The sequence below is a fragment of the Larus michahellis genome, chromosome 2 (assembly GCF_964199755.1).
Source record: "Larus michahellis chromosome 2, bLarMic1.1, whole genome shotgun sequence".
Taxonomy (NCBI): domain Eukaryota; kingdom Metazoa; phylum Chordata; class Aves; order Charadriiformes; family Laridae; genus Larus; species Larus michahellis.
The window spans coordinates 18,118,310-18,132,621 of record NC_133897.1 but is presented as its reverse complement, the minus strand read 5'-3'; the positions used below and the strand labels follow the sequence as shown (position 1 = coordinate 18,132,621).

General features: G+C 47.8%; 1 protein-coding gene across 1 annotated transcript; it reads left to right on the top strand.

Moving 5' to 3' along the window:
• The first annotated feature begins 4,226 nt into the window (after positions 1-4,226).
• Positions 4,227-9,192, top strand: BAMBI (BMP and activin membrane bound inhibitor). The gene is made up of 3 exons (XM_074573418.1): positions 4,227-4,637; positions 7,667-7,957; positions 8,391-9,192. Exons 1-3 carry the CDS (start codon positions 4,562-4,564, stop codon positions 8,807-8,809), a joined length of 786 nt encoding a protein of 261 aa, XP_074429519.1. The 5' UTR covers positions 4,227-4,561; the 3' UTR covers positions 8,810-9,192.
• The last annotated feature ends 5,120 nt before the right edge of the window (positions 9,193-14,312 follow it).

The following is a 14,312-nucleotide window of genomic DNA, read 5'->3' as shown; positions in this document are numbered from 1 at the left end:
TGGGCTTTATGTTGAGTGTAGCTATGCTTGCTTAAGCCTTAATTATTTTTTTAAAGGCAATAATCAGCATAAATAAAGTTAATTCAGTAGAATTAGCCTGTGTGTATCATATCCAAAATGCTAACAAAATAACTGGGAAAAGAAAGTTGTTTGTTGGCTAGTGTTGAGCAGTGAACAAAAAATACTACTCTGATTAGTATTGCTCCAAAGATGCTTTAAACAGCCCCGATGCTTTTTACTTCGTGTCGTTTCCAAATGAGAAATTCCCAGCCGAATCCTAATTGCAAGGTACAAAAAAGAATGGATATGGTGCCCAAACATTGCTTTTGACACCAATTTGAAACGGCTGCAGTGTAGCAGTGCTAACCTTGCCTTCCCAGTGAAATCAGCAACTTCTGTGGCAGCACTGGCAAATGCCAGCATGCTCATGCAAATCCAGCAGTATGCAAATCCCCAGCTCCCCGAGGAATGCGGGTTTCCCCAGGACAGGGCTGCTGTGATGCCCTGACTATAGAGGTGAACTTGGGTGGATTTCCAATCTGCAGTTGTTATCCATTTGTTTTGCCTAAATTTTTTTTTTTTTTGAGGTTGGTGGAGGGTTCAAACAGGCAGAGAATACTGCGTTAACAAGGTTGTTGTTAGAGGTAGAGGGAAGGGTTACATCCAAACATTTGGGGGAAGTGGTGGCCAGTTGCCAGCATGCCAGGCAGGTTTATAGAAGGGTGAGGAATTCGTGAAAATGTTCAAAGCTGCCAGATGAAGGAATTACTTTTCACTGCAAACCGTTCTTCTAGGGCTAGTTGCTTAAATCGGGGGCACCTGCAGGCCGAAGTTTCAACTGTTTTGCCAGTTTTGCAGGCACGCTGCTGCTGATGGCACACATGCGGTAGGCAGGAGCAGCAGGGACAGGCGTTGATGTCAATTTGTGTGGAAAAGAGAAAGGGAATATATGAAAGAAGCAATACAAAGGGATGAGGTTGATTCCCCCCCAGCTCCCGCCCCCTGAGTCAAAAAGGAGCTTTTCTCTCAGTCAAAGTAACGTACTCAGGAAGTGCTGCCAGCTTGGCCTCTGTCTTGGCTTGTCTTATTTTCCTCCTTGATCTGGGAAAGACCTAAACCCCTCATGCCAGTCACCCTCTCGTGCCTGTGCTGGGGCTCTCAGGCACATGGAGCTTCTGGAGAAGCTGGTGGATGTGGTTTGGTAATTCTTTGGAGGGATTTCACCAGCTGACATTGGGAGGGAGACTCTTGCATGGCTGCATTGCTCACATGCTCCTGATGGAAAATAGAGGGCCTTTTCTCCAGAGTGATTGTAGGGGAAAGCAGGCCCTGTGCTGAGCAGCTGCTTGCCTGATAGGAGAAGCCCAAGTCTGGAATAGTTCGGGACCTTGGGTGCTCATTTGAATTGGTCTTTAAGAAGGGCTCATTGGCTTTTAAGTCCTCCTGGCAGAAACTTGGCACTGCAGCTATTGGCCTGTGAAATGAAGTAAAGGAGTCAAACCAGCATTTGAGTGGCCTGTAAAGCCTCTTTGGATGGATCTTTTCTTTCGGTTGGGAATTTCATCTCCTTAAAGATAAAATTTTGCATCTGTGATGTGATCTTGAGCTGATGCAGAGGGGAACGTGCTCCTGTGAGATGCTTCCCAAAACAGTCCCTTTCCCTGAGGTGCCCAGCGGCTGATTTTACAACCAGGTCCTTCTTTCGTGTTGGTTTCAAACGGCGTCCCCGTATCAGGTGGGAGGGAGCAGCCCTGTGCTCTGTGGGGCTGTGCAGTCCATACCAGCGGAGGCTCCAGGCTGCTCTCCCATGGCAGCTAGAGGCACGTCATGCGGCTTCGGGCTCCTGATGCTTTCCTTGATGGTTCCTCATAGTCATTATAACACATTCTTTTTGGTTGCAGAACATATTGTTGTTATTGCTTTGGGCTGGGTCTGTCTCCTGTCCCTTTTTTTTTCAGGCCAATCTGGCTCTGTTTGCTCTTGCCTCTATAACAAAAGCAAATTAGCGCTGCAGAAGCTGAATTATTTTGTTTATGCTATGGTCTGTCAGAGGACCCCACGCAATCCTTGGGCAGCTCCCCGAGCAGAGAGTACCAGCGAGCGAGGAGACACAGCGAGGCAGTCAAACCCTCCTGACACCCTGGCTTGATCCACAGGTTCCCAAGAGGATCTTTAAAGCAGTTGCTTTGGGGGGAACCAAGGCTGGGGAGAGATCTCTGCCGCCCCTCCGTCACTTGTGGTGCTTCAAGCATGCCTGTAGCATACAGAAATAGCAATTTTTTACAGTAAATCGTAACTCACAATTCAAACTTGACAGCTGTCAATGAAATTTGCTGCTCAAAACTGATCTTGAGCACATTGCCTTCTGGTTAGTCTGTCCATGCTCCCTCGGCCAGGATGTTTATAATATTCAGGGAGTCTCTCAAGTTACTTAGTGCAGTAATGTGGCTCCACGAATAAAAGCCATTTCCAGTCTGTCGGTATCGCATGTAACAAAGGAGCTCTGCTAAATGCGCTTGTCACCAGGGGTAGGAACAGAAGAAACAGAATTGCACATGTTGCTGTAATGATTCTAAGTTATAATGAATGATATTTTCATATGTTTGCAAATGAGCGTCTGATAGCTGGTGCCAGAGTGGGAGATATGGCTTGGCTGATCTCGCTGTTTTTGTAATTTCTAAACAGAAACAAGAATTAGAAAATTACTTTGTGGTGGAGTGCAAATATGTATAACATAAGTGTAAAGACTGCGGTGCAGCACACGTGTATCTATCTTATACATATGCAAATGGCAAGACTCGCAGTAAAACCATTATAACGTGTGATGGCATCAGCACTAATTAGCTCGAGATCCAGTCTGTGCCTCTCTGCCAAGGTAAACTGGTGTTATCTCAATCTCAGATTTCATATTTCCTCCTTTCTCTTTCAGGGAGGAATGTCTCTGTCACAACTTATTATGTCCTGAACTGAAAATGTCTTTAAAGACTCACAAAACATTGCAAATTAAAATTCTGAAGTCGGTTTTGCTATTAACTTATTATCTACACATCATCCAACAGCTTTAATACAGGCTGCGGACCCAAATATTTAAAGCATTTTGCCCATAAATGGGAAACAGCGTTCAAATGCTGCAGAAATCGAGGCTTATAAAATGTAATGAGAAAAGAAAGGAGAAAACTAAGTTAGCAAAGAAATTTTAACTATGGGGCACATTGTTTTCAGGACCAACATGTGAAGGAGAACTGTTCAAGCTAAACATGACCCACAAGGAGCTGTGTCTGAGCCCGGTGGTGGAATATCACCTCGTGCTTCCATTCCCAACAGCTGTTTTTCGAAAGAAAATGTCAGAAGGAGAATAGGGTCAGGTGTATTTGCTAAGGGCTCTGCCCCACGGGCCTGCTGTCGCTGCGTGGACGTGACAGCGGCGTGGAAGAGCCCGGGGGACAGCGTGGGAGACGCAGAAGCCCCCCGAGCCACATGGTGCATCCCGGGCTGTAAGGATGGCCTGGACCCGGTGGGTTGGAGGTGGCAGCTGCGTCCTGGTGCCACCCTGGCACCTCTGCGCTGCATCGAGCCCAAACGTCGGCTTCTCATAACCTTGGCAAAAAAAACCCCACCAACCCGGCTACAGCGAGACTTCTGGCATCCCAGGTGTTGCAACGCTTTTGCATCCTGGTACAGCCTCGAGCGTCGGGAGCAGAAGAGCAGGGGAAGGGCTGGCAGTAACCGGGGTCTGCCAGAACCGGGGCCGGTGGCAGCGCCGCGGGCGGGGGGCAGCGGGAGCCGGCGGGGAGGGCTCGGCCTCGTCTCGTTTGGGCTCAGCCTTTCATCAGGAGGCGAGGGGTTTGTGTGCTCATTAAACACGGCTCCACCAAGCCCGCGGCCACAGCCATTGCATTTGCTCGCTCTGATGGGGATCGTTTCGCGGGATCCCCGCCCCGGCCCCGGCGAGCCCCGAAACTAAGGCGGCGAGCGAGGGCGCTGCCTGCCGTCACCGAGCGCTATCCCGGCAGAGCCCCGAGGAGCCTGGGGCCGTGCACTTAGTGCCCATCATTGAATTAAGCGGGGTTAATGGCCCGCCCGGAGACGCCACCGCCGCCGCCCGGGGGCGCCGCGGGCGGGAGCGCCCGTCGCGCCGCGGGGCCGAGCGCGCCGCCGCCGCCGGGGCGGGGCCGGCCCCACCCCCCTCCGAGCGGCGCGGCCAATGGGACGCGGCGAGGCGGGGCGGGGGGCGGGGCGGGCAGCGCTCGGCACGGGCGGTATTTACGGGGCGGGAGGCACCGCCGCCGTGTCAGTGAGGCAGCGCCCGCCGGGACGCAGAGTCCCTGCTGCCGCGCTCGCTGCTGCGCTGAGGAACGGGGCCGCGGTGGCGGAGGAGTGAGGGGAAGGTAGAGAGCGGCGGCCGTCCCCTGCCCGCCCGCCGCAGGGGTGGCCGCGCAACGGCTCTGCCCGCGGGCGAGCGGCTCCTCGGCGCTCCGGCGAGGCAGGGGTGGGCGGGCGGCGGCGTCTCGGCCGTGCCTGCGCTGCGGGCTGTGGCGAGCGGCGCCGCGCCGGCGGGTAAATGGATCGCCATTCCAGCTACATCTTCATCTGGCTACAACTGGAGCTCTGCGCCATGGCCGTCCTGCTCACCAGAGGTGAGGCCGCGGCGGGCTCTGAGGGGACCCGGGGGCGCCTGAGGGGAGCCAGGCTCTGAGGGGACCCGGGGGCGCCTGAGGGGAGCCAGGCTCTGAGGGGACCCGGGGGCGCCTGAGGGGAGCCGCTCCTGAGGAAGGGGAGCCAGGCTCTGAGGGGACCCGGGGGCGCCTGAGGGGAGCCGCTCCTGAGGAAGGGGACCCGGCGCCTGAGGGAGACAGGACGCGGTGGGTCTGAGGGGAGCCGGGCCCGAGGGAGCCGTTCAGGCGTCGGCGGGGCCGTCGCCGCGGCCGCCCCCGAGGCGAGGCCGGCGGGAGCGGGTCGCGGCGGGAGCCCCTCGCTGAGCCCTCGTCGGCGGGCGGCGGGGAGCCGCCGGGGCTGCGCCCTCCCGCCTGTCCCGTCCCACCTGGGCGCCGGTGTGGGTCGGTCCGAGCCCGCTGTTGTCAAAGCGGGGGCGGCGGCCCGGCCCCGGGCCAGCCCTGTCCTGTCAGCCGCCCGGGGAGCGCCCTGCCGGGGCAGCGGCGACCCTCTGGCGGCCTGTAATCGCCGTGCTGCGGGGAGGAGAGTACAGGATAAGTTAGCGCGGTGACGGTGTGCGACGGTATTTATTTATTTTGGAAGGGAGGCTGTAATTAACCCTAAATAACAGCCCTTGCAGCGTGCAGGGGGGAGCCTGCTGGCCCCATCAAAGCGGGCAGAACAGGGAGTGACTGAGTGATGTGAAGTCGCAGATACTGAAACTATGTGCCTGATAATGATATAATTAGGGGATCACAGACTTCTGGCTGCTGTTGACTTCAAAAGCTTCAAGAGAAGCCTGCAGTCTCTCCTGTAGCCATCTTGACTAAAAGCAGACATTTTTCTTTAATAGCTACATACAGTAACAAGAAAGAGGAGGGAACAGAAGGGCATTGTTCACTGTTTCAAAATACTAAATAGCCTCTCTGGCCTTTTGCATAGCACAGGAAGAAACTTTATGAATTGACAGAAATACAGTTTTAATACAGTAATACAAAGTCCATTCTGTTTCACTGAAAATGTGGCTTTAATTAAAAAGCAGTTGAATTAACCTGATGACTAGCCCATCAGATTTTGTTTATAAAATTGTCTTAAGTCAATAAAATGTAGATTTTTTACTAGGATTGTACAAACAGTTGAAATGGAAGTATGTGTATTGTTTCACTTTCTTCCCATGCTGTGCTGAGACTCATGAAAGGACAGTCAGCTCTGGTGGTGTTCCTTGTTTGCATCTTATTTTTAACTCTCATACACTGAGAAAATGATGAAAATAATTTTTTTTCAGAGAGGCCGGGGGAAGACCTCACATAGAATGCTTAGAAAATGATCAAGTCTTTTTTTCCATAGCATGCTGGATGACAGTGTGTGTGAATTAACAAAAAATTAGGTTACTTGGTCTAGAAGCCCAAGGGAATTGGACTGGAGACAGTGAGACACTCCATTTGGCTTCTATTAAGCAGAGTTCTTAAAGAGCAGTGGGAACTTCAAGGCCTGGAGTCCGCAGTAGCATTTTGGGGGAAGTATTAAGGTAGGCTGAAAAGAGGAAACTAGCTTGGTTAGGATGACTTTTAACATCTTTCAGAATACTTCTTAGGTATGGGGTGGGAGGAAGCATCATAAGAAGGGTTGACAACAGGGAAGCCTCTAGACTGATTTTTTTTGGAGTGCAAACTGTAGAAAGGGGACATCTGACAATTCAGTTGAGTTTGAAAGCCATGGTGCCGCTACGATGGCAAGTACACCAGGCACATTAGAAGTAGTTTTAAGTCCAGTCTTCTAAGGATGACTCCAAAATCCGGCTTCCTCTTACATCTTGGATCGATGGCACATTGAATTATGTTTGAGTTGCAGCTTGCCTAGAAAGAGTAAGTTTTCCCTACAGCACAGGATGCATATAATTCGTACCAGAGCAGTTTGGAGAGCACAAAATGAAGAGTTTTATGAAGGGAACTCTTTTATCGCTTCCTTCAGAAATTTTTGAGGTTTCCTGAGAGATTTTTCATAGAGCCGGTAGAGGATTTTCAGTCTAAGTGTTTCCCCTTTTGACCGCATGTTAGATTGCATGAAGAATTGGGGAGGGGCAAGGGGGAGCTTTTAGCCTCGCAATTTCACCCCATTTAATAACTTTACATTTGAGTTGAGAGACATTGACTCTGGCAAACAGATTAATTATAACCTGCACTGCTTCTTTTTTATAATACTGATTAAAAAAAACCCCTTTTTGCTTGAATGGGTACTTAAAGAATTTCTCTTTCTGGAGAAATTACAAATAGTTGCCCAGTTTCACACAGTAAAATCCTTCCTGACTGGGAGACTTAGATGGTAATGGTTCTAGCTAATAGCTTTATAAGGTGTTAGTTAAACCTTTTAAATTTTGGCACGGTATTGAGAGGTAATAAAAAATTCAGCAGTTCCGATTTTTTTTTTTCATTTGTCACACAAGTATTTAAACCTAGTATTTTTGCTGTATGATTACGTCCAGTTAAAAGAAGCACTACCTCTATAGAAATAGAATGCTGTTTCTGTAGTAATGGTTTAAAACATACACGTGACTTCCTTATAGGACTGAAGGTGTGTATTGCTTTTAAAACTGGGATTTCATTTTAAATGTGGCTTGATGCAACTGCTGACCACTAGTAGAAGTAGCTATAAAATGGTCTTGTTAGCTATTTACCTTGGAAAAAAAGCCACTGTGACCTTCCTTGCCCCCCCCCTTCACCCTCCCCCAATCCCTGTTTTAGCGAAATGTTCTTGCTTTAATTCAAAGGACTATACTACTAGTAATTAAAACAAGTGCCCCAAGGCATTTGCAGGGATTAAGATTACAACGAGGTAGGCACTGTACAGTGATAGGAAGGAAACAACTCCTCTTGTGGATTTACGGTCTAGAGGAATACCCCAAAACTGGCAGTGAGTTTGGTTGTGTGATGCTTGTGGCTAATAGGAGTACCTGGTGATGTGTCCTTAAAGGACAAAATTCTTACCTTTCTTGCACAATTTTTATTTTTTTTAGGTGAAATCAGATGCTACTGTGATGCTGCACACTGTGTTGCAACCGGCTATATGTGCAAATCTGAGCTTAGCGCCTGCTTCTCCAGACTGCTTGATCCTCAGAATACACATTCCCCACTTACTCATGGCTGCTTGGACTCTATTGCGAACACAGCTGATATCTGCCAAGCCAAACAAGCACAAAACCACTCTGGCACCACCACCATGTCCACGTTGGAATGCTGTCATGAAGATATGTGCAATTACAGAGGACTACATGATGTTTTGTCTCCTTCCAGGGGCGAGACTTCAGGTAGGGCAAGGAAGCTTCAGTGAAATCTGTCTTCTGGCTGTCAGGCTGGTGATAATTGAGACTTTATGTGTCTGCGATTGATTTAGGTGTTAAGTAGAGACACCAGAGGGAGAAGCGGGTGGATGGATGCAGGGGAGCATCTCAGCTGAGTAGCTTTTTTGCCTGCATTAATATTAGAGGTCTGTCTTGCCAACTTGACGTTGCTTCTAGGAAGCAATGGCATTCCTAGTTAAATCAGCTAGCAGGGGAAGAAATTCCATGTTCCAAACAGCCTTAGAAACTCCTCTTTCACTTGATAGGAGTATTTTCTGTAGATACTGTACAGTGTCTAGCTGTGGCTCCTTAAACTTGTCAGTGTGGCATTTAATGGAGTTGCTTATATACAAACCAGTTCTTGATACTGAACTAAGCTTCCCATCTTTCCCCTTTGCAGGACAAGGGAGCAGATATCAACATGACAGCAGCAGGAATCTCATCACCAAGGTGCAGGAATTGACCTCTTCGAAAGAGTTATGGTTCAGGGCAGCTGTAATTGCTGTTCCTATAGCTGGTGGGCTAATCTTGGTGCTCCTTATCATGCTGGCCTTGCGGATGCTCAGGAGTGAAAATAAGAGACTGCAAGATCAACGACAGCAAATGCTCTCCCGTTTGCACTATAGTTTTCATGGACATCATTCGAAAAAAGGGCAGGTGGCAAAATTGGACTTGGAATGCATGGTGCCTGTGACTGGTCACGAGAACTGCTGCATGACCTGTGATAAAATGAGACATTCGGACCTCAGCAATGATAAAATTCTTTCGCTAGTCCACTGGGGAATGTACAGCGGACATGGGAAGCTGGAATTTGTATGACCAATTATTTTTTTAATCTGAGCTAAATTTACTCTCTGAACTCTTGAAGGCCTTTGGGTTCTGCTGGACAGGAGCACTTTATCTTAAAACAAAAACTCTCATAAATCATCTTTGAGAAACAAAGGACCTCTGCAAACAGAATCTTGGATATTTCTTCTGAAGGATTCCAAAAGTTGTCTTATTTGCACAGAGTAAAATACACTCAAATGTATTGTTTGCTTTAAAGTTATGAAAGCAAAAATTAGAAGTTGTAAACACTGTCACCAGGGTTATCTGAACTGTAGGGAGCTGAGAACTGAGTTATTATAATAAACTGTATGCAAGCTCCTATGTTTCCTGACTTATTGTAAAGATTTTTTTAAATATATATATTTTGTCTGAAACTTGCTTGTGACTTTTTTGTTTTGGAAAAAAACTTTTTTTGGGGGTTGGCAGGGAACAAATCCATAAGGTATGTATGGTAATGCTGTGCGTAACAATTAGGGTCTGAAAACAGAGTCTGTTTTCCTACTCTTGCGTGTGAAATTACGTGGTTATTTCAGAATGAAGGTGGCAGCTTTATTGTTTAATACTTCAAGTAGGAGTGAATCCACATCCTCAGTTCTTGTCTGTTGTATTTTGCTCATAACGTGAGTGAATTCTTCTGCAGCTTTGTGTCATAACTGTTTCTTCCTCTCTGTTAATGAAGAAGTGCTGCTTCTCTCTGTGCAAAACATGTCAGAAAGTGGCTTCTAATTCCTTGTAGATGGTTTTCCTCTCTATCTCACAAATCTTGCTTTCTGTGATTTTTATTTTTTTTTCATTTTGTACCTTTCACTCAACTCTTTTGGGGGAGTAGGGGGAGGAAGGGGAGGGAAACCTCAAAACCACATAGCCTATTCTGCTGTGTGTGTGTATATAGATATTATTTTTTTTTCTGCTGATAACCCCTCTGGGCACAGTGGAAAACATCTGCCTTGCTCTTTTTGAGTAACTCAGTATCACATGCTGCTACTTTTGTGTGGGACTGAAGAATCAACAGTGTACTTGCTTTAATCTCTGGCTCCTCCTTTATGCTATTCTTGCATAGGTGGCTTTTCCTCCCTGCCAGCACTTGTGCACTTAACTGTTTCTCACTCCTTCAGCTAGTTGGCTTTACTTGATCATGTCATTTATTCAGTTGCTAAAAACAAATGAAATCTCTGGATTATCCAAGGGAGCTTATTGTATTTATTTTTCTTGTTTTACTGGACTTTGCTGCAGCAATTAAAGTAGATTTGCTTAAAAGGCAGATGCCACATCGTGGTGAAAGAGAAGTCCAAAATGCTGCTGTGGGAGATAGTATTCATCTTTGTTTTAAGTAGCTTCAGAAGTGCTTCTGGCTGTGAAATTGAGCCACTGCTGTTGTCACCAGTGAAAAGGGGGTGGCAGAAATGGGGTTACAGCCATCTTGTGGCAATGCTTTGATCCTGTACACTGCTCACAGTGGTAGATTGCTTTGGGATATGCAGCCTGAAATGCAAAGGGGTGTAAGGAAGGGAAACCTGCCCCTCTAAGTCACAGGTTTGTGTTGCTGAAAGTATGCTCAAACTGTGTGAGACAAGTTGGTCACTTGGCTGTGTGAACAGAGGCATTGATATTACAGACATACTCGTACAGTTACACACTCGCACCGGCTGAGTACAGCGAAAGCCCTGGGAACGCCAAGACCCCACCATGCCCGTGTTGGCAACATTGAAGTGTACTTAAGAACAATTAATTTCATCTACGTACCTCAAGTTGCTGATGCTTCTTTCTTCTTCCAAGTGCCTGAAAAGTTGCTTTTAATGCCACAAACTCTGTTCTCTGATTTTTTATTTTATTTTTTTTTTCCTTTTTCTGCTGCTGAAGTTTAAGAAATTATGTGGCCGCAACTGCTGTTGGAATCTGGCCTGTGGTCTTCTGGCTGACCTTCCACAGGGCTGCTTTCCTAGAAGAGCTCTGCCCTTCCTTTGTGCTGATCTGAAAGTCTGGGGCAGTTGTCGGCTCTGCCAAGTGTATTATTTTGGGGAATGACTGGCTGGGAACTTGGTGCTGAAAGAGACAAACCTGAAAGTGTGTCTGTCAGATGGAACTGCACCAGTAGTTAGGATGACTAGACCAGTTAGAAGATCTGATGGATAAACCTTTCAAGTGCTTTCTCCAGAAATCCAAGGCAGCAGTGTTGTATAGTCATTTATGCATCCTGTGACCTTCACCACTCATTTGCTGATGATTTGAATGCGTAAGGGCCTATTTATGCTTGCCATTAAAAGGCCAGTAAGACCAGGATGCTCTAATTGGCCCCTTGCTGGGGAGATGCTTTAAAGAAGAAAAGAGATTGTTTGCCTTCCCCTGCAGCCCTGGGAGCAGGGACACCGAGTGCTGGGGTTGGCAGCTGCTGTCTCCTGGGGCGGCTGTTACCTGGTGTGGTATGTGTAGGTCAGGTGTGGTAGCTGCTAGGGCCTAGAAATTTCTGGGCTGTGAGTCTCCTAAGGATGAAATCTGGATTTCCAATTTATTTTGAAGCCTGTATATTCAGGAAACTACGTTATGAGCTCTGGTGACTGTCTGGCGGCAGTTATGCGAGTTATGGAATGAGCCTCACGTCACATCTCTTCACTTACTGACTGCGGAGTCTGAAGGGTGTCCTGAGCAGCAGCCACCTCTATTGCTACTAAGTATTTTTGTGGTGGCTGCTGATGTTACCTGCAGACCTCAGCAACACCCACTGGCCATTACACTTATTAGAAAACCCATATTCCTGTGACAAAGAGGGACCTTAGTGATGTTTCACGGGCTTCCCGGCTGCTGGGTGCCACAGCAGCGTGGAACAAGGTGGTCCCAGACACCTGCTGCGTGTCATCTAGAGAGGCAGGGAACAAACAGTAATAGCTGAAGAGCCTGGCTGGAGGCCGAAGAGGTGAGACAGTAGCGATGGCTATCCTTTTAAAATGTGTTTGACTGAGGAGCCTGGATTTGTCATTGTGCTGCGCGCTCTCAGATTTCCTCTGCAGACCATAACAAACACTCCTTTCTTTGAAACCGCTGCAAGCCCTGCAGCGTAAGAAGGACGACCCTCTCTATGTCTAACTGAAAAAGTCCCCAGGATCAGAATAAATGAAATCAAACGTCCAAGATGTAATTTAGCTTCTCCCATGCCTCTCTCTCTCCCTGATTCTTTCCTCAAAACAATAATGGTTGTGGTTTTTCTTATGTCTCTGCTTCTCCCAGCGTTGAGAGCCGCTGGGTTGGTATGTCTCCTCTTAACTCCCGCTGAACTGATTCTATTAAAACCCCTTTACTCCACAGGGGGCTTGACCTTTTTCTGAAATACCGAATGCGTCTGCTTTGGAAATCACAAACTTCTCCTCCTCTAAAGAGCTTGTAAATCTGGTTTCAATATTGGGTGATTACAGGCTGTGCCGAGAGCTTGAAAGTGAGCAGCCGCTTCTGGTAGCGGCGTGCTGGGGCTGGGCTGCCGGGGCTGGGCTCCCACTCTCATTTTTCACCCCAGTGTGTGTTTAGCGTAAAGCCACTGACGCCAGCAGATTCACCCCGGATTAGCGGCCGGGTGAGTGGCCGGGCTCCGGTCGCAAGGAAGGTTTACCTTCTCTTATCAGCACCCTGGAATCCAGTTTTTGTTGTTGTTGCACAACCCCTTGCTCTGCTGTAAATCCACCCATCTCATTGCAAGCGGATGCTGCCCTGGAGGGCAAACACCCAGAAAAGCCTGGGGAAAAAGCAAGTTTTTTCAAGGTATGAACAGGGCAAATGTAGCGCCAGGCTGGCCGCGTGGGATGGGGTGTTCCTTTTAGCTGCCGGCCAGCGGGGTTCTGCAGCCAATAAATGAAAGCAAAATTTGGCCTTCTCGTTGAAAGGGAGTGGGATAAGAAGATTATCTCCCAAGGGAAAAAGATCCATGGTCAAAAAAAAGACCTCCATAGTAAGGCACAAGTTGAATGAATGAAAGGAGGTGGTCTCTGAAAGAGGCAAAGTTGTCTGTATTTCTTTTTTCAGATGCTTTCCCACGTGGAGATCAATGGAGGCATGTTTGTTTTGTTCCAGTGGCTGGTCACTTTGCAGGAAAAAACTCATTCTTGTTTTGGTTCTAGGAGTTACTTGGGTAAATGTTAGTTTGGATCTGTCACTGTATTTTATTTCTGGAGGAAAAAAAAAAAAAAAGTTGTGTAGAGGTGCTGTAAAATTACGGTTATCTCCTGGGAGGGGCCCAGTGTCTCCAACATTATGAATTCTGGCTCCCTCTAAATAAACAACCAACCTCTTTTTCTTTGTTTCACCTCTAACCCTCGTCTGCAGCCTTTACAATCCCAGGGGGTGAATCCTGAAGCAAAACAAACTGCAAGGGAAGGAAGCCAGGAGGGAGCCGCGGTGCCTGCAGATTAACAGAGCCTCCTGCTCTCCAGCCAACCTTGACAAAAGGATTCAATCCTGAGCTGACCTTCAGGGGGAAAAGCAAAACAAAAACCACCTTGACTTGAACTTTCAAGACCGTAGGAGTTTAAATGCTCGGATGGATGTCTCCTAAAGGGAGCAGGGAGTTAGAAATGCCAAACACCTGTCTCGGAAACCCAAATCCTAGCAGTTATCAGGAAATCTGAGCCCCAAATCAAGTGGCTTTGAAAAATTTAGGATTTGCTCATCGCTGCTTCCAAGTGATTCATTGTTGCTAAAAGGACCTAAAAATGTGCTTTTTTCCCCCCCCAGTGTGATTCTCTAGGCAAATACATAACATCTGGTTAAGCAAATAGTGCGTTCTGTTGAAACGTCAATATTTAGATGCAACTTTTTACTGACTCTTTCTGCCTGGAAATGGGTCCTGCCCCACAGCCCAGCCCTGCTCTTCTCCGTGTAGGCAGGAGGGAAGAGAACAAGTCAGCCCTGGCTTTGCAAAAGAAGGCACTGGCATGAATTTAGGGTGAGACCTTCTTTTTTAAGAAGTTTTTATTAAGACTGAAATGTTAAAGTATTTTTTCCTCTTTCTAGTTATCACACTATTATAACACATCAGTGGCTGTGCAGTTGGGAAAAGCTAGCGAAATGTACTCTTTCCCTCCCCTTGGCTATCATCAGCCCCATTTAAAAAACAATGACTTGAGACAGCTTGTTAAGAACGGAGCCTCTTCTTTAATTGCTTTTTTACCTATTAGATTAAATTTTCAAGATAACGTCTGTGGAGCAGCAGGGGGATGAGGGTTTGCCTTTCTTTTACTACATTTCCATTTCTAAAAGGGGGGCAACCAAAAAAAAGAGGTAAAAGTGGCATCATGATGAACTTTCAGTGGCTGTCTGCAACAGCGGCTCCGGCTGGCGGGGGACCACCAGCCCGGCAGTGTCGGTGTGGGTAGCCAGCGCGGCTGCCTGGTTGGTCTCTGGTTTTGGGATGGTTTCACCCCAACGGTCTGCGGTTGCAGAGGTAAATCCCCTTCCCGTCACTCGGGAGGAAAATATTGGGGCAGTAAATCTCCTGCTGGCACTTGGCTGT

Bases quoted from the DNA above. Each gene is read 5' to 3' on its own strand.
- BAMBI (XM_074573418.1), top strand. From the start codon at position 4,562: ATGGATCGCCATTCCAGCTACATCTTCATCTGGCTACAACTGGAGCTC. The intron at 4,638-7,666 runs GTGAGGCCGCGG...TATTTTTTTTAG, and splicing joins GGCCGTCCTGCTCACCAGAG to GTGAAATCAGATGCTACTGT. The intron at 7,958-8,390 runs GTAGGGCAAGGA...TCCCCTTTGCAG, and splicing joins TTCCAGGGGCGAGACTTCAG to GACAAGGGAGCAGATATCAA.